Source organism: Coccinella septempunctata, chromosome X, assembly GCF_907165205.1.
Source record: "Coccinella septempunctata chromosome X, icCocSept1.1, whole genome shotgun sequence".
Taxonomy (NCBI): Eukaryota; Metazoa; Arthropoda; class Insecta; order Coleoptera; family Coccinellidae; genus Coccinella; species Coccinella septempunctata.
This window is the reverse complement of record NC_058198.1, coordinates 10734108-10756990: the sequence shown is the minus strand read 5'-3', so window position 1 is coordinate 10756990 and position 22883 is coordinate 10734108. Positions and strand designations below refer to the sequence as shown.

The window sequence follows — 22883 nt, the reverse complement described above, 5'->3', positions numbered from 1 at the left end:
GGCTAGAGATTCTACCCGTAAAGTACGGTGTAATTTGTGAAGGTTGGACTTGGTGTTAGTTCCTTAGAAATCTTCGTGAAATACAACAATGAGGGTGAATAAACGTTGTACCGGACCTCTACGCTGCCAGGTGTTGTTGAAACAAGAATAACCAACCGTTCACCCTATTCCCTGTAGGGATGCTCACTTCATACAGTTGACAGAAGTTGATGAATGTTCCCTCTTCCAACGAATGAACGTTAGAAAGTTTTTAATAATACTTACGTCGAAAATAACTGGTAGCACCTCGGGAAGAAATCTAAGATTATCCCATTAGAAAACAATAAATAATTCATTCATAATAAATCGTTGCTTGTTGGAAGAACAAACTCTGTGTGCATATTCAGATATCGGACAACTTGGAGGAAAAAACACAATCTCTAGCTAGAGACGCGAATATCAATCAGAATCACCAACCTACATTTTTTCCGACGTGTATATTCAATTCCCCCAGACAATAGTTGTTAATTATAACGTGTGAAAAATACATTAATTATTTAATGAAAACTGTTCCTTGTCCTGTAATTAACATTGTGATAAATGTGGACGCTAAACACAGGAGGAAAACTGTAAACTTCATAAATAAAATAACCGTTGGGAAAAATCGATTGAATTTATTCCATCTACGAAAAGAAAATGAGTTGAACGTTAATGGAGGCATGAGAAAAAAATTCAATCGTGGAAAGCTGAATGAAAAGCGAAACTTGGACGACAAAAATGCTTCATGTGGGAGGGATATTTCGTCTAACGTAACCTATTTGTCGATTGCAATTGGAGTATTTCCAAGCTGTGTATCTGTACCACCGATTTTATGACCCATTTTACAATTCTGCCACATAAATAATTACGTCTCTCACTTCCGAAGCAGGAAACAGGAAGACTGATTTCCAGTGAAAATTGAGCATTTCATCGAGAAGTCGATACATGCAAATGTATCGAGTAATACCAAGGACAATCCCAGAGTACAGATAAAAAATGTCGAGTAACGACATTCACAATTCATCGAATGCGATGAGAAATGAAAAAAAAAATGGGAGAAGCAAAAACGAAAATTTTTAAACCTGTATTTCCAAAAATATGGATCTAATTGAGTTGAAAACTAGCACTTGGCTCTAAAATAACGTTTTAAAGATGAAATTAAGTGTAATTATTTGAAAAATAATGGACCACAGTGTGAAACTACTTTTTTCTTCGCAATAACATAGGGATCAGTAAATTTCTGGGCCTATTTAAGTGAGGATCGAGAGGGATACATTTAAAATTGAAAGATAAGCTCCCGGGACATTGAGAGGAATTTTCCGGATGGCGAATTCCTTCTATTCCGTTGACTGTGGATGACAGAAGGGGAAAAATCGATTCAGCGAAATGTTAATTGAAAATTATTTACACTAGACCGGGAAATGCCTGAAGTTGGCAGTCCGGAATGTTATTTCAAGTCTAGCGTAAAATTGACTAGAATTGCATCGGCTAACGTCCGTACCAAAAATTAAGTCATCGCTTCAACTCGGAAAATCGGAAAATGCATTAGACAATTTATAGTTGTTCTCGTCTTATTTTCAGTCCCTGATACAAAACAGACCATAAATTCAATCTGTCCGCTTGCCAAGATAAAAAGGGCAAAATAATGGGGAAATCGATTCTGTATGAAAAACACGCGGAGCGGAAAACTCGGGAAAGCCACCAAAACGATAAAAACTATAAAAATAGAATGATGAGAAATACTGCATCATGATATCCGGAAGGCGAAGGCTCTTTCTTATTTTCGGTCATTAAGTCTGCAATTTTCCATTACCCTGGTGGGTATTTTTCCTGCGAGGAAAATACCCCGTTAAAAACAATACATTTATTATTCGAGTTTCCCTCCAACTTTCCTGATAGTTTTAATTCGCGGCCTTAGATCTTTTCATTCATTTTCTCCTCCAATAAAGACACTGTCCAAATCAAAATTTTAATTACCTTAACGAAATTGAAAATGGAAGGGACTTTCTTATACACTGCGCAAAAAAATTAACGCACATTATGGAAATCTCAAATTTATTCTACAACTGAAGGTATTCTCAATGATAATTATTTTTATCAGAATTATGCATGTATATGTTATCCACTTTCAACGGTTTTCTTCAATACAGATGTTTTTTCCCAGCAGGAATAAAAAAAGATGATATTATCAGATTTTGAATGTATTGGCTCCATTCTAAAATCAGTTGTTCTCGATCAATTCTAGTGATTAATAGTTTTTCTTTCGTTGATTTTCTACACTCGATCGCTATGCAACGCGAAACACGCAATTTGACCCAAGAGGAATTTGCCCAAGCGGTAGTTGTGCGAGAAGAAGGGTGGACATACACAAGAATTGCAGAAAGGTTTGGAGTTTCCCATACAAGTGTGTCCAGAATGTTGCAGCGATTCAGGGAGACAGGTATGAATGTCCGAAGACCAGGACAGGGTAGAACACGGGTAACAACTGCCATTCAAGAACGTTACTTGAGAGTTTCTTCCTTGAGACAACGGTTTGCAACCGCTCGCCTCCTTCAAATTCAGCTTGAGCAAACTCATGAGGTGCAAATTAGCACTCAGACAATAAGAAATCGCCTCAGAGAATATGATTTAAGGCCTCGTGTTGCGGCAAGAGGCCCAGCTCTTACCCCAGCCCATCGAAGGGCGCGTTTGGATTTTGCGAGAGAGCATATCCATTGGGAAGAGGCCGATTGGGAAAGAGTTCTCTTCACAGATGAGTCTAGATTCTGCCTCTACCATTGAGATCGACGTTCCCTTGTATACAGACGTCCACATGAAAGATATGCTCAGTGCAATTTCCTGAATACTGGTTTCGGGGGAGGATCGATTATGGTATGGGGTGGAATATCTTTGACTGCTCGCACAGACCTAGTGGTCGTTGATAATAGAGCTATGAATGCTGATAAGTATATAAGGAACATTCTTGAAGAGCATGTAGTGCCATTCGCCCCATACATTGGTGAAAATTTCATTTTTATGGACGTTAATGCCAGACCCCATCGTGCGCGCATCGTTCAGGAGTACCTTGAAGAGGTTGAAGTCTCTCGAATGGAATGGCTAGCAAGAAGTCCAGATCTCAATCCGATTGAGCAGGTTTGGGACAACCTCAATAGAAGGCTGAGAAGTTCAGAAAATCATCCAGCTACTCTTAATGACTTAGGAATCCAACTCGGAGAAATCTGGGAAGGATTAGATCAGAACAATTTAAGATCACTCATTTTGAATATGAACCGTCGTTGCCGAGCTGTAATTAACGCAAGGGGTGGAAATACCAAGTATCAAATCACTTATCATCATTTCAGTATCTTGAAAATTGTTCATTTCTCTTCTTTCACATAAGATTCGGTGAAATCCTGAATTTTTCTTCCATTTAATGCGTCTTGTTTCGTTCAAAACCTTCCCGAGAGAACATAAAAAATAAGTTATAAAGTCAATGTAGAGTTAACTTTCATTAAAATTGAGATTTTCAGAATGTGCGTTAATTTTTTTGCGCAGTGCATTTTTTTATCAAAATTCATCCAGTTACCCCCAATTGTTTTTGAGAAAAAACCAGGACCTATTTAGTATTCGTTCATCGAAATGTGCCCATTGAGGGTGGGGGTTACAATTCTTCGTTCATTAATGAAAACAACGAAGTAAAAACTATAAGAAACGATGAGAAACGGCGTAGATGAACCGCGATGATTTTCCATCGTCATGAATATCCATCAGTTCGAAAGTCGATGAGATGAATAAGGTGTAGGATCCCATGATGAATATTCATAATTTCGTTTTTTCCTGAAAAATTCGTCGGGAATCTCCCACAACTGTTATCCACAATGGCTTCATAAAGACCATTTTTTCTCCCTTGCCATCAGAGCACCGTTCGGAATTCATGAGTGGTTTTTTTTACGTCCCCGATGAGAAAGCCAGTCGAAAATGGTTTATGAAAATTGGTTGAAGGTATGTATATCAGATTGTCGCCTATAGGGAGCGGAAGGAGTCTCGGATTATCAGGAAGAGAAGATGGCTGGAGTTGACAGCTGCGGTACATCTGGTTTCTTACCGGTCCTGCATTGTGAGATATTTATTTAGTTTTAAGAACTTGGCCTGTTATCCTATCCATACACCTTAGGGCCTCCAAGATACGGAAGTGGCGATGTTGATTCTGCTTGGTAGATTATAGGAAGCCCAGGAAGCTTTCTCAAGAGACTCATATAACATGCACTTGAACCTGCACATCTGTTTGGTCTATCCAAATCTGAAGTCGATGTGACCTGTTTCCTTGTTGAGGAAGCGCCTTCGAAATATCACGTTACATATTGGATATACCTTCATTCACTTTATCTATTAGATTTCCAAGCAGCATGGGAAAAATCAACAAGTATTCTAACTCCTGACAACAAGTGTCAACCCCGAAATAATGTTTCCCAAGAGAACTATCAGATAGGGATGGTAATGGCATGATATTAGCTGCGTTCACTTGAACTTGAAAGGGTATTACATGCGGTATATGCTTTTTTCTCGAAACACTTCAAAACTAACGTCAATTTGAAACCTCAGTCAGAGCAAGAATTGATCAAGTTAAAAAAACAACTTACCTGATTGTGTCGTTTGGTTTCCATGCCAAGCTTCGATAATCAACGAAAAAGTGCCCTGTAAATAAACAAATCGAGATTGAACAACAATCCTACAAAAATCAAAATTTTCCCAGTACACTACTGACTCAAACCAGAGTTCTATTTATCTCGACCTGATGGTGGAAAAAAAACCTGAAACTGCGGAAATTCAAATCGGATTTCAGGAAATAATAGATCTTCTAAACGAAAACAGATTGACCTAAACGGAAATACTTTTAATCGCGATGCTACCAATTAGTGTACAAAAATAGCCTTTCGTTCCTTCCATTTACAGTACTTTTTGTGAGGATTCTCAGGTAGCGAATTTGGCTGAGGGGCATACGTCCGATTTAAGGGAGGATTTTTGTTTGGTTCAAGGAGTTCCTCGTATTAGTTCGAGAAATGCCAAGCGATAAATAAGGTACCAATTAGTTGTACAAATTGGTTATGGAATGAACGCACAATAACCATAATTAGATTTCGAAAAAGCTGAAAAATGTATGAGACTGTGAAAATATCTGAATTCACATACTTGAACAGGACATGATTTTTATGATATTTAAACAAGTTGCAACAATGTAAATCTAATAAGGACAAAAGGTCCCAGGGTACTTAAAGCTTATAAGGAATTACTACTAGAAGAAATAAGAACAATGAATGATTCAGACATGATATTGTCAATTATTGTGAATTCCTTCATAGGAAGTTGCTTTCATAACCAACAACAGGTATATCATTCTCACGGAAATAATAATCGGATGAATTAATAGTTACAGTTAAAATGCCATATATACATGACAAACAAACAGTTTCACGTTGATTACACTCGTTACCCAGCTTTATTATGTAGTGGACTAACCTTGAGTCTCAAATATTCGCAATAGTTGAATTGAATTTATATACATGAACATAATATAATTGAGGCTGTAACCAAGTTGAAATTGTGAAGAACGCCGGCTGCTGCAACGGCGCTGTATCAATAAATCTATTGATAATTAATTTTGATTTTCTGTTCTTTCATTCCCACGGTTCATACCTACACCGCGAGTACAAGATGCTACAAAATAACTGGCCGGAAGTGGTGTACAGTCCGGGACGCAGTTTCACACAAGACGAGACTGGTAGTCTTCGAGAGCGAGTTCACAAACCATGGAGATCCACAAGAGCTTTACGCTATTGTTACGTTTTCTTCGGCACAGTCTATACGGAGGTGTTTTAAGATTCGAATAATATGCCGCAAGGCTGAACTGAACGAAAATCAACACGTGTAAAATCTTTGACAGCGTTTACTATATTATTTATTTAAATACATAAAAGATCTGGTTCAAATTAAAAATTGTTTTCATTCCAGACTTCTGTCGCCGCGCGATTCATAAAAATGGGACAGCTCAGCTGCATTCAAAACAGAATTAGTTTATAGCCAGCGTCCCAAATACCCATTTCATCATTCGGAACGTCCTCAATCACTTTCTCTGAATCGGGCGACCTACGTGAAGTTACACCTTTGAAAATTAACATATACAGAATTTCGTATTCGCAAATCTACTGCCAACGCGACATTCTCTCTAATAAAAGTTGTTAAAAAAAGATGATTCTACAAAGAAGGAGCCAACGGAGCGAAAAGTTCAACAACACGAAATTCTTAATCACTTCAAGTTGTGCACTTATGTGTGCACTCGAAAAGATACGGTTAGGATGAAGAACAGACAGACAGAACTCGGATGCGATAAGTTACCAAAATAAAACCTAAGGCGCTTAATGAAAACGATTATAAGGAACGAAAAACGTTGTGTATTCCGTTGATCAGTAGTGTACCTGAGATTTAAGTTGTGGGGTTCAACAAACGTTATTCAAGAAACATATTACAGTCCGATGAATGGAATTTAAATAGACAGGGTCGTAAACGGTAGGGGAAGCCGAATTTGGCGGTAATACGGTTCCTGAATAACGTTAGGTACGTTGATAGCCACTTGAACATCGAACTTACCGGCCAAGTGAACTGAATGGGGAATGCGATAGAGTTTTGGGGTGCGTCAGATCCAGGATTAGGCCCAAGCTCGGCGGTTATGGTGTCTCCGAAGGTGCAAGGGGTGGTAGTGTCGATTTTGACTTGGTACTCTTTGAGGCACACTCTAAACCTGGGCCTGCAGGTTCCAAGGCAGTCGGAGTCAGATCCAGTTCTTCCAGTGCAGCATTTTCCCATATCGTCTTTCCCGGCTTGGTTGTCGAAGGAAAGTAGCCGCAACTCAAACATTCCAGAGGATGCGGCCTGCGTTAAGACAAGCACACCTTGTATTGCCGGTATAAAAAAAATCTCTGTTTTCGCAGAAACAAAGTTCTCAAAATGAGGCTATTAAAAGAACGAGAATTCATCGAAACATTAAATTTAGATCGACGATCGGCGACTAATCAGAAGATGGGTGTTTGGTCCAGACATTAAACCAAGTTTCGGATGAAAATACACATCTCTGCGCCTCTCTTGATACATCGGATACGTCCGAGTTCGTTTTGAACTTGAGGATCATTTGTGAATAAATGCAAAGTTTATTAATAGGCTTCCGAAACCAGACTGTTTTTTGATCAAAGCGGTGTTCTCATTTTCCGACGTTTCGAAGCCCGAGACACTGACCAAGACAAAAATTTCAACGTCTCGTGCTTAATAGAACCGACAAATAGATTTTGGATGAAGGTACGTCTGAGCAAATAGACGAGGCTTACCTGCTGAAGAGTCAGTAGAGTTCCGAGTAGAATCATCAAAATCCAAGACATCTCGAATTCGTCCTTTTACGATGGTACAAATTAACAGCTTACGAAGATGTTACCTCAGGGATAATCTGTAAATCCACGCCATAGATAATTCCTGTGTTTAATGAGTTTCAAGTCACTTGTTAACATGCGTTAAGGTTTGTTATTGTTTACACCAGTCACCAATCCCGGCAAATATTAGGCTATCTATTCAGTTGCAGCAATCGGAAAAACACCCCATAACGCACTTATGATGACGTTTTGTTCGAAAGCACAACACATAAAAAAATATACGATGTACACTGTTCACGTTAATCCACAAAAGACGTTTCGTTTCTGCGACGAGTGTTTTATTTCGAGAGTTCGCAGGATAAGAACACGGCACTAGGACAAGAGTCAGATGCAGACTGTGCTTTTGAGAGCGAGCGACAGCCGTCGACTGGCCGTGTGAGAGCGTCTGAGAAGGGTGGGGAGCGAGCGCACTAAGGGGCAACTACTTCCGCCACAATCGTGGATAGGCTAGCCGCTATCTGCTCGCTTGCCGTGCACTACTTTTTGTCGCTTGGATTACCACTCTGCTAGCTGGTTTCTGCTACCCTTCGAACGACCAGCTCGTTCGTATGAGGGACGGCAGCTGTTAACCGGCTGCCACGGGGTAAAAACGCGCTGTTACCCACCTACTCCATACGCCACGAACGCATCATGTGTTACGTGACAAGTCGCCTTTGGCTAGCTGGTGCTTTCATGTCCTTTTGTCACCTCTAATTGCTATCTTTAAATCCATTCTACCTCTACCGTCATTACTCGTTTTATTACTCCTCTCGCTACAATAGCAACCCCTTTGTGCCAAACATCATTATATCGATATTTCAGCGTTTTCTCTTAATGCCATATTTGATACTTAAGTGTTACCTAACTTCCGTTACCAAAGACTTATTTTTCTGCTACCCTTCCTCCACTACTAAGAGATCCAAGAAGTTTCACAACAACTTACGTTGCCTTCGAATATCGCCATATTATTTGAAAAATCTTCAGAATACTTCCCTTATCCAAAAAAAAAAGACTGGAAAATAATTTCAACCCTGAATCCTCTGCGTTATGAAATGCAGACAGGCCCTCATAAAAGCTCACCCTCATAAAAAGCGTGACTTTTTTGAAAAATGCTGAAATAGGTCGATCTCATTCGGAGGGAAAAATATTTTGAATTAGTGGGTGCAATTTCATCTCGGTAAGGGGGGTATAGCAGGCAACCCCCTGGAGAATTTAAAAGACAATAAGGGTCGATTAACAAATCATTTTGGGCTTTTTGCAATTCTATTTATGAATATGCTGAAGAAATTCTGTTTGTCTTTCGTTTCGGTGTGATACACAAACAAGTTGGAAGTGTTGATTGTTCATCATTTACTTACAGATAGTAATTGATTTCTTATCCAATGTTTTTATTGATATTTTGCAGTACTTTGGATGGGATCAAAGGATCAAGTCAACTTTCGACAACAAAAATGCAGTAAAAAATTGTTGCACAAGAAGAGTCAACAATTTGGACATCTCACCAATTGAAATTCATTCAGAAACTAGACTTAATGCACTTAACCTATCAATTCCAACCAGTTTTTCCAACTAAACAGGCGTCAAACCAAATTTTTTTAGCATATGAAGAGAATAGGCAAACCTTCAAAATGGCATAACACATTATTGCCATTCAAAATTCTTGAATGTGCTTGTTTTATGTGGGCCAGCCTGTATAAACGGCCAAACACCGATTGAAAAGAAGTTCGGACTAAATATCACACCTACACACCTTCTACTCCCTAATTAAAAACTTAGGGGTAGCTCTGGACGCAATGACGAAGTGTTAGCTTCCTCAAAACCAACCCCTTCAGATAAAAATTGGGTGGTAGCTTTGCAACTATTCACGAATGTTGAAAATTCTATCAAAAGGTAAATTTTTCCCAAAAATGTTCAGTAAGGTAGACGAAATACCTTTACCCATTATTGCCTGCTGGTGGAGTTATCATCTGTCGAAAATATGCCTGATTATATGCCATCTTGTTGGTGAATTCGTGATATTTCTCAGTTTTTCTGGCAGTGTACCCTTTAAATAGGCGATTTTTATTGTGTGCGCTATTCCGAACCCCCTTAGCTAGAGAAACACGTGTATTTCTTGAAATTTACTAGAAAGAGGCCCAACAGATGTTTTATTGCTTTCGAAAACCATTTCTGTCAAGTTTTGCTCAGGTTTCAAGAAAATTTCGACTACTGCGAATGACTTTGGAATGAGCTATTACAATATAAACACAGCTTAACTGTTCATGAATGTTCGGAACTCAATACTGAATTGAAAAAATAAGTTGAATTTTTAATATGAATAATTTTATAGACGTTAATAAAATTCTCACATGAATGAATATTGAAATAAAATGCATTAATCGCCAAGAGATGATTTTTTCAAAAAACTCCGGAATTGTTTTGATGTGGTGCGTGTAAGCGCAACTTCATCCACTTAGAGGCCAAAGCCACCCCTAATTTTTTCATTGAAAAATGTGTCTGGTGTCATATTAAAATTCCAAAAATCTGATTTTACTTGTGCATGTACCTTCACACTATTATTGGACACAATAAAATAATCACAAGAAATTAATTGAAAAATTTAAAAAAAATTCCTTGCAATGAAAAATTCTCGAGAATCTGCTGCATCGTTTTTATTAGCTTATTATTTTCAAGAACGAAACCCTACCATCCCCCTTGAAATTTTCTCGCTTATATTCTTACACATATAAAATATAGGTATATGGATTCCGAAATATTCATCAAAAATGCAATGAGTTATTGTTTTTTTTTCAATCGATCCAGTGTTTTAATATTGTTAATATACAAGGTGTGTCAACGGTGCTCAACTCCCAGAAAATTTGAGCTGGGAGAATGATTCAAAATAAAATATTTTTGACTTCAGAGGGTGGTCCGAAAGGGGTGAAAAACGATAATACCCTGCTTTTCCGAATGAGAATATCCAATTTGTGAATCATATTCTGAATCTACATATGAAATTCTGATTTCGAACTACCCCACTTTTCATAATTTGTAGTTCTTCACTTTTGACGTAGGTCACTTAAGCTCTGACAAATTACATGGTTGTGGTGGTTTCAATATATCTTGAAATCCGTTGGAGATAAATGTATGATTTTTTTTTATTGAAGTCCTGGAGAGTTTTCTAGTATCCTGCAGTTTTTCGGATCACTCTAGAGTTGGTCCGGAAGACACTCCAATTTTTCGAAAATGACCTTTGAAAAATGTCAATAACTCATTCAAGGTCTAAAATGAATAGTTTCGAAAATTTATTTTTAGCCTGATATGTTTCTACAAAAATAAAGACAACCCACCAGTGAATCCAACAGCCAAAAAAATTCGGGTATGCCATATGGAATAATGGACTGATTGAAATTTTTTAAAGATCATTTTCAAAAAATTGCAGTATCTTTTGGACTATTTGTAGATTGATTGGAAAAACTGCAGAAAAATTGTAAAATTATTAGGAATTGGATTTAAAAAAATCATACATTTATCTCGAACAGTTCTCAAGATATTTTCTTTAGTTAAAACTATCACAACCATGAAATTTGTCAAAAAAAAAGTGGCCTACGTCAAAAAGACACACTACAGACAGTGGGTATTTCGAAATTAGAATTTCATGTAGATTCAGAATATGATATGAAAACTTGGTATACTCCTTTGAAAAAACAAGGTGGTATAGTGTTTCACCCCTATTAAGTCAAAAATTATTTTTGATTTGCACTAATTGAAGTCGATTCCGTAAAAATAAATTTTTCTTTTAGTCGAGATTTGTAAGAGTCATCGACTGATTAATCACTGTTGATTCACCCCTTATACAAAACCAAAAACGAATTAGAAATTGGACACAACAATGAAGAACTCTAAATCATAATATTTTAGTTAATTTTTAGGAAAAATGTACGAAATTCTTCAAGATTGTGAACAATCTACAGGACCAAGAGTTTCACACTCATAAAAGATGGACGGTTTGGCCATCATCTGGCTCCACAAAATAAATTTGGCATTCAGGCAGATGTTACCTGTTGCAAACCTGCAATGGCCTTTAGTGATTTGGGATATCGCTTAGGTTACTAACTTTCAAAATGTACCACACTTAAATACGGAACCTTCTTGCGAGCACCTTGATGATTTTATGATACCAGCGCTGCTTTGGGATAATTATACGTGCGTTTATTATTGCAGTAATCAACAAAATTACCCGGAGTTGTGTTAGTTCATTGTTGCAAAAATTTGAATATTTTTCGACTAGATCTACGTGGATTTTCAACTAATTTTCGATTCATGCCAACCCAGTAGAATGGTTGTAGCTGATTGAAAATTAGTCGAAAATATTGGATTTATTGGGAAAAAAGTTGGGGGTTGGGGTGATATTACCTTCCCTAGTTCTCTAAGAAAGAAAAAGTACTTACATTTATTCCAAGATAATCCAATAGGTCATTCAATATACACACACTCAATTAACACAATGTAATGATATCAGAAACCAAAATTTTCAATCAAAAATTCAGCGATACTACTGCACATCTACGTATCACAAAATCTCGATCAACACTAACAAGTTTTCGTGAAGCTGAAGGAAATTACTCATCACCGATTGACGAAGAATATTACATAAAATTTTTTCTTTTCTTTGAATCATTCGAACGCCGGCGAAATTCAATATTCAACAAATACCGGGTGGTTTATTTGATAATACAATATTCAGATCCAATTTCAGATTACGTGTTCGATATAATATAATATTAATGAACAAATATCATGAAGGTTTTCCTTCATGATTTACCAAGAAATGAAAGATAATTATAATTGGTCCCCCTTCAACTTTTTTGTGTCAATTTCCGTACAAAAGTTTCATGATTCATTACAAATTTTCGAGAAAACCTTTTTTTATATACACAGGGTGTATCAGAAAGTCGTGCGTGATTCCACTTTCCTATTCCGAATGGTCAACCATTTTTTATTGCTTTTTTATTCTCCTGAAAATTTTGAAAACTCTACTTTGGGTTCAAGCACAAATTTTCAAACCTATCGAATATGCATTTTTTTTGTTGGAAATATTGGAAAAACAATTTTTACTGGTTTTTGGGCATCAGTAGAGAAATTTCATTTCTGAAGTGAAAATGGATGAATATTTTGAAAACGCACGAACGTGTTTCGAAAATTTTATACAGGAAAAACAGCATTCTTTCCCATTAACATTTTAAATATGGTTTTATCTGGGAAGAAGTAACCAAAATAGCATTTTATACCGAAAAGGCCATTTTGAATGAGAGATATTTTATGTACTATTGAAGGTACCTGTTTAAAAAAAATGGGTGGCTCAGATCCATTTTTGGATTGGGGTTATGGTGAGGGAATTTTTAATGAATTTTTTGCATTTCCCCATCCACACATCACATGTGTGTCTTTTCGCACCATTTATTAGAATTTTGCGATTAAATCAAAATTAATTGTTGGATTTGATTTGTGAGTATAATTAGTCGAAGATGAAACAGTAAAAACCCAGATACGTTGTTGTTAATAATTATAACTCGCAGAATAAAATCTCACACTGCCATCTAACGATACATATCTGTTATATGTACACAGGCTGCCTTCCCAAAAAAGATCACAATATCTTAAGCCGCGGGCGATTTCAAAAGTGATTGAGCGACCCACCTTCTGTCCTTTTCATCTAGTTTTTAGCAAACAGCTGTCTTAGATAAGCCCTGCTGCAGCCGGCACAGGAATCTTTAAGGTTATTAAAAAAGAGTAAGGGTTTGGAACTGACAGAAGGGGTTAACACAGCCATGTGGTCTATTTTTAAAGACTCTAAAATAGTGTGGTACCTCACAATTTGTGGGTGAATTTAGAAACATACAGCCAATCCAAGGCGTAATGGTTTTTATTAAGTGTATCTTGAAGTTTATGTTACCGAGGTTACCACCTAATTGTTACTTAGTTGAGCTATTCGTAAATAAATCGGGGGTTAAGGACTGAGGCATAAACAATGCTCTACCGACTTCCTCCGGTTCCTCTTCAACATATCCTGTTCGTTTTTTAATACGGGATATTTCAAGGCAGGAATTATAACATAGCAATTCTGCTTCAGCATTTTTACAAACTAGAATTGTTCCAGTCGATATAAGCCCCTTTTTCTGAATTTTAATATTTACTGAAACCCAATCTGATGATATAATGCTAAAATCTTGAAAATTTTCAAATTGAGTCTCACCTACTTCAAATTATTAAAAGTAAGAGTTTAATTTTTGCCACTCTTCAAGAGGCAATTTTTGATTTTACGATGTTGCAAAAATATAGGGGCAAGCTCTGATCAAGTAAGCTTTTTTATAGCATTCTCTCTAAAGTAAAATTTACTTGTAATTTCCGAAAAAATATTTATTTTTTCCCAAAAGATAAAATCTTGAAAGCTTCAAACCTACATGATCTCAACAAATATATTTATTATTCCAGTCTGGATTAAGAATATATAAGATAATCAAAATCATTTTTCTCCAAAAGCAGAATTGACCTGTCTCAACAATTTTCGAAATAATATTTCTTCTACCTGGAAAGATTATTTTATTTATTTATTTCTCAAACTTACCCATTTATCTTAGAATCTTAGAATGTAATTTTTCGAAATTTTTTGGGAGATCAATCTCAAGTATAGCCTTTGAAAATTACATTTATTTCTCACAAGTTTTATGTTGGTATTATTATCACAACAATAAAAGAAAATTTAGGAACATTAGATAGGGCTAGATTCAAATTGTCATGGCTTCATTGGAAGGTAACAAGTCATTGAAACAAGAAGTACAGATCAACAAAAAGATCCTGAAAAGTTAGATTAATGAGCATGTGTAATGGTTTTAGAGAAAAGTATTGAGAAACAAGAATTTTGCGGCCAATTTTTTCAGCCACACTGTATACATTTTCAGAAGCGTTTTTGATAGCTACCTGTACATAACGAGATAGTTTCTTCGGGTGTCTTCAAATAGTTTCAACTGTTTATGGAGACATGATCATAAATATCTTCTACCTGCTTTGCGTGAATCCAGATTCAATATTTTGGGTTCTTGAATTTCGGACCTTATCTCTCTGGTCATAAAACGGTATTGACAATGTTGTCATCGGTTATAACATAGTAGGTAGGGAGACAATACGAGTAGATGATTTTATGATTTCTTGAATTGAAAAATAGCACTGGAGGAAGCAAGGGCGGTTTAAGACCTTCTTCAAATGGTTTAAAAAAAAAAATTACCTACTCTAATTTTAATGAATTTATTCACCAATCATCTGATGAATGGAGTAAATAAATAGTTAGATCTGTCATCAACGATGAAACAATATTATACGAAAGCATTAATTTTGGTGAAATATCGCTTCCCATGTTTAAAAATTTATCGGAATCTGAAACAGGTGATGCCAGTGATATTTTGATGGTTACTAGTATGTAACAGCTTTCCAGTAATACGTATATCACGTAGATGAACTCAAAAAAGTGAATACAAACTTCTCCCTCTTTGGAATACTTGATCTTGTTGAGGAAAAATTAATATTAACTTTATTAGAAATGAAAGAAGTAATTTAATTCTGCGCGATAAACTAGACCGCTTTTGAGTAATTCATGTTTGCAATTCAACTTGCATTTACAACATTTTACTGATTGATCCTTCTAGACATAATGAATCTGAACATAATGAATCATTAGTTTGACTGAAGGCATAACATTTCGAACAATTGCCATAATTGTTAACCAGCATTGTCTGAATAATTCGATCACTTATACAGAATGTTACAACAAATACATGTCACCGTTTATAACTACTCACATATTCGATTTTTGCAGAAACATCGTTGGTTTATATTGATGAGGATGTGCTTGGAAAAAATAATCTCACAAGTTTTTTCTTCGTTGTTGAATAAGAATAGTTTTCAATATGACTGAAGAAATTGAAGTATCTGTAGAAATTATTCACTAATATTATTAGTTTATTTATCTTATAATTGGATGAAGAAGATTATTCGTTTTCCTTAAAGGCCAATTTAATTTTGGGAATATCAAGAATGACAAAGACAATAGAAGAAAAGTGAAGTTTTTCATTTGATTACAAAAATCAGAGACATTTCAATTTTAATTTTCAATTATTCGACTTTTGATTGTTTAAAAGCTTTTAAACTAAACCACATCCAACATCTCCTCCCTTTTAAAAAAATGTTAGGGGTTGTTGCCACCCTCAAGTGGTTTTTTCGGTACATTGTCGTCATAACAATTCTTTCCTAACACAGAAATTGAAAATTATTTTTGGACTCTTCAAAACTCTTAGGTTCTTAAGTTTGGGCGATTTAACTGTCTTTTCAATATGTATAATCTTTTGAAGGTAAATTCAATGATTACACTATGTCGTGAATAATGAACCGATTTGGAAAAGTTTAACTGGGATCAATTGCTTGATTTTGGCTGTTTCTGGTACATCTAGACTAGTCCATTAGTGGAAACCGTTTCATGATATTTTCATTTTTCTTGAAGATATAACCAAATTTTGATATTTTGTCGATTAAGAAAATGTACCATAACTTCTTTATTTTCGAAAATATATAAGAACGATAAAAACTTTCATGGGGAATACGATACTACATTCAATTTTTTTTAACCCCGGTACTAAGGGTGGAAAAACAACTTCTTCATTTCAAATACGAATGCAATTTTTTTATCTTGTCATACAGAAAATGAGCTTTTCAAAAATATATATATGTCGATATATTACTCACATTTTCAAGGCAAAATCAATTAAATAAATTTTCTGCCCTAGGTTTTTTCAAAAAAAAGCATTGCTATAGTGTAGGCCACCAGTGGATGGAAACGCATGGTCCTATTGCCTAGACAGCAAGATATCCAGACCTCAAAAGTTTTTATTTTTTTATATGGGGATATGTTAAAGAAAAATTTCAAGACTCCAGTAATGAATAGGGTTGATTTTTTTTTAATATGAGATCAAAAAAGGTAACATCCGTATTTAAAATAAAGAAGTTATTTTTTTCACCCTTAGTAAAAGAGATAAAAAAATTGAATGCATATATTTCTGTATTCCCAGTAAAAATGTTCCTATAGAAAGTTTTCATCGTTTTTGGATAATTTCGAAAATAAAGAAGTTATGACACATTTTTTTGAAATTGACAAAATATCAGAATTTGGTTACCTATATGTATCTTCAAAAAAATTAAGATATCCGGAAGTACCATCAGAAACAGCCGAAATAAAGCAATTTGGAATACCCTGCACAAGAACAAAGATAACCTTCAAACTAACCAACACTTGACATATCATCCCCATTTAAAAAATGTTGGGGGTTGATGTCACCTTCAAGGGGATGGTTTTAGCGAAACAAACTCATGAAGGAAATTCGTCGCGCTAAAAACAGAAGTGGACCGGTTTTTTGAATCTTCGAAAATTCTTCGTTTCTGGGTTCTGGGGGAGGTAAAATTCTCGTTGGGACACCCTGTTTAGTTTGAAGAAACCATTCAAGACAATATATGGGCTAACCTCACTGAAGTTGAATCTGATAATCAAAATAAGAAAAAAAATTTTGCTGAAGAACCTATATGAAAGAAACCAAACTTTTTTCACAAACAAAATTAAAGAGCACCATGAAGTTTTTCAACAGGGAGTAATAGACAAATCCAGGATCGTCCAACATGTTTGTATTGAAGAGCGTATAGGAGTAAATGGGAATAAATGGGATAGAGTTACCATAATATCGAAAGAGAAAGGACCAAAATGGAGTAAACTGAAACAAGGAGCGTTCAAAGCCCATAACTCAAAATACGATTGTCAAAAAGTCAAAAAAAAGTCTCGGCTCCAATAATAAGGATTTTAACATCAAACGTTCAGTTGAAACTAAACCAAGACAAATTATAATAGAATTTCATTTCCTCGGTGATTTGATAAAGAGAATTATGTAACTTCTTCGGTTAAAACAAGAATATCCCTGAAGACAGCTGGCGAATGCTTGCCGAAACTTTGGAAATAAGAATCCAAAATTTAATGATAGAAAACAATAACACAAACGCCATAATTTATCTTCAACCATCAGCTAATTTTAGTGCTTGGAGTCTTGCATACAAATTTAGTTTGCTGTTATTTTAGTTCGTGTTGGGGCAGTTTCCGAAGGAATTCCCCTACATTTCAACGTATATTCTCATTGTCAAACAAATAAATACATTTATGGTTATTGTGGTGCGAATATTTCGCAGTCCAAAGGTACAACAGAGCGGTACGGTGTAAATCTTATCCCATATTCGCTTCAAAGTTCAACATTTACTTATCCCACAGAGCGAGATGATCCAATATTGGGGTCATTTCCGGCATAGAAGGGCGGAAATCCTTCGCAGCCCCGGAAGTACTTGGCAATTCACCATTCACCCACCAGAATCTCGGATATCAAATTCTGTTTAATCGCTATATGAATTTGGCTCTTTGTTGAACCCCAAATTAGGGTTTTGAGAGCTTGGCCATTTTTCAACTGAATCTCTTTTTATGGTGTCTCCTATTCATCTCCCCCATCTCGCTTTGTAGAAGATAAAAACTGATAAATGGAATATGCACTCATGACGACAAAAAGCTCATCCAGGGGAGGACATCAAGCTTTTTATATTGTTTCGTGCACATTTAGTAGAAACGTCGCCTTCTTCATAGGCCCTCGGTATTGAAATATTCTCGATTCAATGATGGAAGATGGAATTATTAAAATTTCACTCAGGACATCGACTTGAATGATTGGCTAAACACATCAAATTTTACACGTTAGTTTTTTACTGTTGTTCAATATTTTATTTCACGAACAAATGGTATGTGATAATATTACATGGGCTTTTAACTGATTTGGCAAGGATCTTAAATTGATTATTGGTTTCTTGAAAGTGGATTTGAAATTTCCTTGTGTGTACATCAAAAATTGGCAACTCAAAGCTTTTGCAATATCTCTTTCAAGAATCAAAGAGCATGTGAGTAAAGTCCCCATATTTTAACACACCATATATCAGAAGAGGCCTTGTCTTGGTTGTTATCGTTCTATAATAAGATACTGACCATTTTTCGGCCAAATTTCGGAAAGGGAAAGTCATTTTAATGCGTGTTAGAGCCTCATCATTTTGATTTATATCTGTGTGATATCCCTACTATTTCTCGCATTGCATCATTCTGATTTTCAATGCATAGAGAATTATCTATTTACAGATTTAGAAGTTTTGACTTTTCGATTGGTGTTTGTACCCCAATCCGAATAAAACCGAGGTTTCGTGTTTCCATCTAAATAATCATCAAAAATAAAGAAAATTGAGTGTACTTTTCGGTAATTTTTTTGGAACATAACTTTAATCCTGAATATCTAAGAGTTAAACTAGATTCCTCGCTAAATTTCAAAGCTTTCGAAACTCTCAATTTGAAAACTGGAAATTAAATCCTGTAGTAAATAGCTGGTACTTCATGGGGTACTGATGCAACTACTCTTCGAATGGCAGCTTTAGTTTTTTCGACACATGAATGTTTTTGGCCTGTTTGATGTAATAGTGCATGTTCATGTTCAATTGATGCATAGATGAATCTGTCCACTGGAACTTAGATCTTCACTCAATAGATGCCTGTTCTCTCAAACATTGTACCGTCCCATATTCGAAGACAGACTATAGTTATGAATTCTTGGAATGAATTTCACTCCTCTCCAAATTCATTTCCAATTCTGTCCTACTGTCCTATCCAGATTTCTCGTATGCCTCTATATATTCTCCAAATCGTTTATTAATTCGAATAAAAGGGGCAAGGAAATTTGTCAAGGAATACATGCACTATTTTCAATAAAGATCTAGTTATTGATCCTTTGAATGGAGTTGCTGGTTTTGATCTACTCAGGAAAACATGTTGTACCTATTCTGAATCGTATAAGAATAGGCCACAGTCAGAAAAGTATGCTTTTCCAGATTGAAGCATTAGTTGTGAATGCGGTGAAGCAGAAGAAACTATAAATCATATGGTTAATCATTGTCCCATTTATAAGTTTCTGAGTGTTCTAGGTTAGAAATGCAGTTTCCGAATCATTTCTCAATTGGTTTGTGAATTTTAGATCAATTTGACATATTGACATATATTAGATTCAATTTTATTATTTTACATTTTTTCTGCTTTTGTTTTCTTTCTATTTCAGACAAAATTTCGGGTTAGCATCTGTGTTGTTTTTTTGCAACAAAAGAATCAATGTCTAAACGCTACAGGTCCCCTAGAATCTACTGTCATCTCCTATAGATATAGCATCCATCAAATAACAGAAAAAAAAAGGAATTTATTCAAAAGATTCCGACACATTTGTAGATATCAGTACTACAACCACACTGAAACTCCGTAGAAAAAATTTTAAGGGTAGCTTTAAGGATTTTAGGAAGATGAAGTTAGAGTTAAAAACTCTTCATAACAGGATACCTCTGAAAAGAAAGGAGCTTGTGGAAAATGCAGAATGCGAGGGGAATTTTTTAACCAGGAATAAATCAATCTGAAAAGATCTGAAAAAAATTTTGATGAATCTATTTTCTGAATCATATATTTCTAGTTTTATATTTCAGAATTTTTTGAATTTCATCGAACGAAAATCACTTTTCTTCTGTTGTTTGATATGACATATTATTTATTTATTTATTTATTTATTTATTTATTCATTCATTTATTTATCACAGCCCTCTTAAACACAGTTAAAAGGGCTGTGATATTTTTCACATATTATTATAAAAAGCAACTAAGTGTAATGCACACATTCCAATATACAAAACAAGAAATGAAACCAAAAAAACAACAAAATTACCCACTATCAAATATAAAATTACAAGAAAATGAAGATGGGAGAAAAATTTTTGGAGGTGTTTTTCTCGCAAGTAAAAAGTTCACGACAGCCTCGATATTTCAAGCACTCACCCTTATTCTCAGCCATCAAGTGAATAATGACCATTTATATTGAGTATTTGTGCAATTTCCATTCATACAAGATGGCTCAGTCCTCAATAAAAAAGGCACAAAAAATACATAATAATTTTGTTTGTGATTTCTTGTGTGCTAGATGCAAATGGTTCAAGAATTAATTTTTTTTGTATTATCTGATAATAGATATGAAGGTAACTCAAAATATCAGCATCGAAATCAATTTAAAAAACCTGTTTTTCGAAAAAAAAAGGAGAAACGCAATTGAATGTTTTTCATCCTCTATTTTCACGCACAGCTGTAATTTTTCTTATGAATAACTTAGGAAATAATCATATAGATAGTTTTTATGAATAATTCAATTGCCTATGCATCGCCAACATATGCCTCCTAGCTGGCGTAGGTGTTTCAACAAAAAAGAAATGCTATAATTCAACCAAATTAAATGTTTTTTCACATTGTCTTAACAACCGCGACCCAGTCACCCCTTCATTAAACAATGGTGTTATTTCGTCCCTGTGAAAAAATTTATGGCAGTTATAACCAATTGATGATGGTGTAAGTTTGACATGTGAAAATAGATAGTTTGAAATGTTAGAAATAATCAAGAGAGTGGTTAATACCATCTGTCAGAATATATTGTATAAGGTATGTCTTGAGTAGGTTGGAAATTTCGACAAAAAATAATAATTGGATTGAATTGTATGTATTATATGAAAAATATAATCATTGTTTCCCGTTCCTCGAGCGGAGAAACATAAATAAAAAACAAGGTAGCAAACTAATTGAACGAAAAATATCCAATTCTTTGTGGCTCTTGAAAATATGTTTTTATTTGTTTCATTTTTAATTAAAAATTATTCTCCATGGTTTTGGAGCTTTGTCTTGGTAACTTGTCTTTTTCAAACTGTCCGAATAATTTTTTCCGATGTTCCTGTAATAAGAAAAACTGAAGAAACTGAGTAGAAAGTTAGACAAGTCAAAATTTTAGGTAGGAAGTATTTGATGTAGAAGCAAAATTAGTGAAATGCACAAGAATATTAAAGTCACTATAAAATCAAGGAATTGCATTTAGAGAGTTAATAATAATAAAAATAATATAGTGATAATATCTGAACATCTTTTATGTGCAATTTTAATTTCAGTTTTATGCTAAGGGTAATCGTTTTTTTTGTGTGGGTTTTTTATTTTTTGTAGTGGTTTCTAAACACACATTATTTTCTACCCTCAACAATGTTTTTCGAAAATTCAATCGAATTACCCTCAATATTTTCCAAGAAAAAGCAAGAAAAGCGGACGACCTATAATAGTTTTTTTTTTTCGTTTCTTACAATGAAACTGGAATTTTAGCATGGAAAATGTTAAAATTTTCTTCTGTGCTCGATTACAAAGGTTCACTATTGGAGATAATGAACTAGAATGAAATATCGCGATCTGGTATTTGTACGAAATGTCAACTATATGATTCTTAAAATAACCAAGGAGAAAACTCAATGGAACAACACACTGATACAATATGCGAATGTCTCATCTGTCCTGAAAATTTTCATTCCACAGAGGAATGTCACGAGTCTACTCCATCCATCCACCCTGCTTCGGAATTATGAAGGAACGGTTACTAAAAATAGTTATAATAAGCTGCTGCATAAGATTTGGGGCTAAGGATGTTTTTTACGTGGCAGGAAATATTGATTATTAGCAAATGCCGCTTTTTTAGGGCGCATTTTAATACAGCCATCCTGCAATAGTTCATAGGCGATCTAGTTATCTAAAAATAGTCCGAAACCTACCCTAAAAAACCATATATCCGGTTTCAGATTTTGAGTTCTACGCAAGCTGTCAGTAAGCATATGCAATATATGCAGCATCATCCGCCTGAGGTAATAAATCAGAATTTTTTATTCGGAAACAAGCAGTTGGTTTCGAAACAATTAGGAACTGACTTACCTATGAAGTGTGGGTGCAGGCAGATGTTAGAGCCAGCCTGTCATTACTATAATGAAATGCCAGACAGATCTTTTGATTTTGGATCAATGCAGTAATGCTCAGCCATTGTACATTGTTCAGTGATAGTAAATGTGTCAGTGACTGCACTTTTTCTTATTTCCAACGTGTTTTACATCCTCTGATTTTGTTCTACCCCTAGGGATAGAGTCGAGTTGAATATTCACACCGAGAGAAATCACCTGGATCATAAAACTGTGAAGACTGAACGAAACCATCTGTCTGCAAGGTCCAAAGATGTCTCTATTAATGGAATTGTAAAATACTGTTTATTGTAGACAATAGGGCATAATGGCCTATCAACGAAACTAGTAGGGAGGAGTGTGAACAGAAATCCTGCCTGTATCATTGAAAATAGATTTGAATTTCAACTGTTAAATGGAATTGAATTCTGACCATAACTTAGGAGGATAATTGTGGAATATCATTATATTTTTGAAATTAATCAAATGAATTAATATGAA

The 22883-nt window shown here is 35.1% G+C and overlaps 1 protein-coding gene across 3 annotated transcripts in view; it reads right to left on the bottom strand.

Moving 5' to 3' along the window:
• Nucleotides 1-22381, bottom strand: part of LOC123321851 (neurogenic locus protein delta) — a 39307-nt gene extending 16926 nt beyond the window's left edge. Inside the window, exons 1-4 of one of the 3 annotated variants that reach the window (XM_044909630.1) lie at nt 22363-22381; nt 7374-7489; nt 6643-6924; nt 4638-4692 (exon numbers count right to left, since the gene is read on the bottom strand). In XM_044909630.1, the coding sequence (XP_044765565.1) occupies nt 4638-4692; nt 6643-6924; nt 7374-7424 (388 nt within the window). In that variant the 5' untranslated portion in view covers nt 7425-7489; nt 22363-22381. Of the gene's footprint in view, nt 1-4637; nt 4693-6642; nt 6925-7373; nt 7845-11881; nt 12017-22362 lie in introns of those variants that run through there. The other 2 variants (XM_044909629.1, XM_044909628.1) reach the window with 2 other exon arrangements.
• Between the last annotated feature and the right edge of the window lie 502 nt (nt 22382-22883).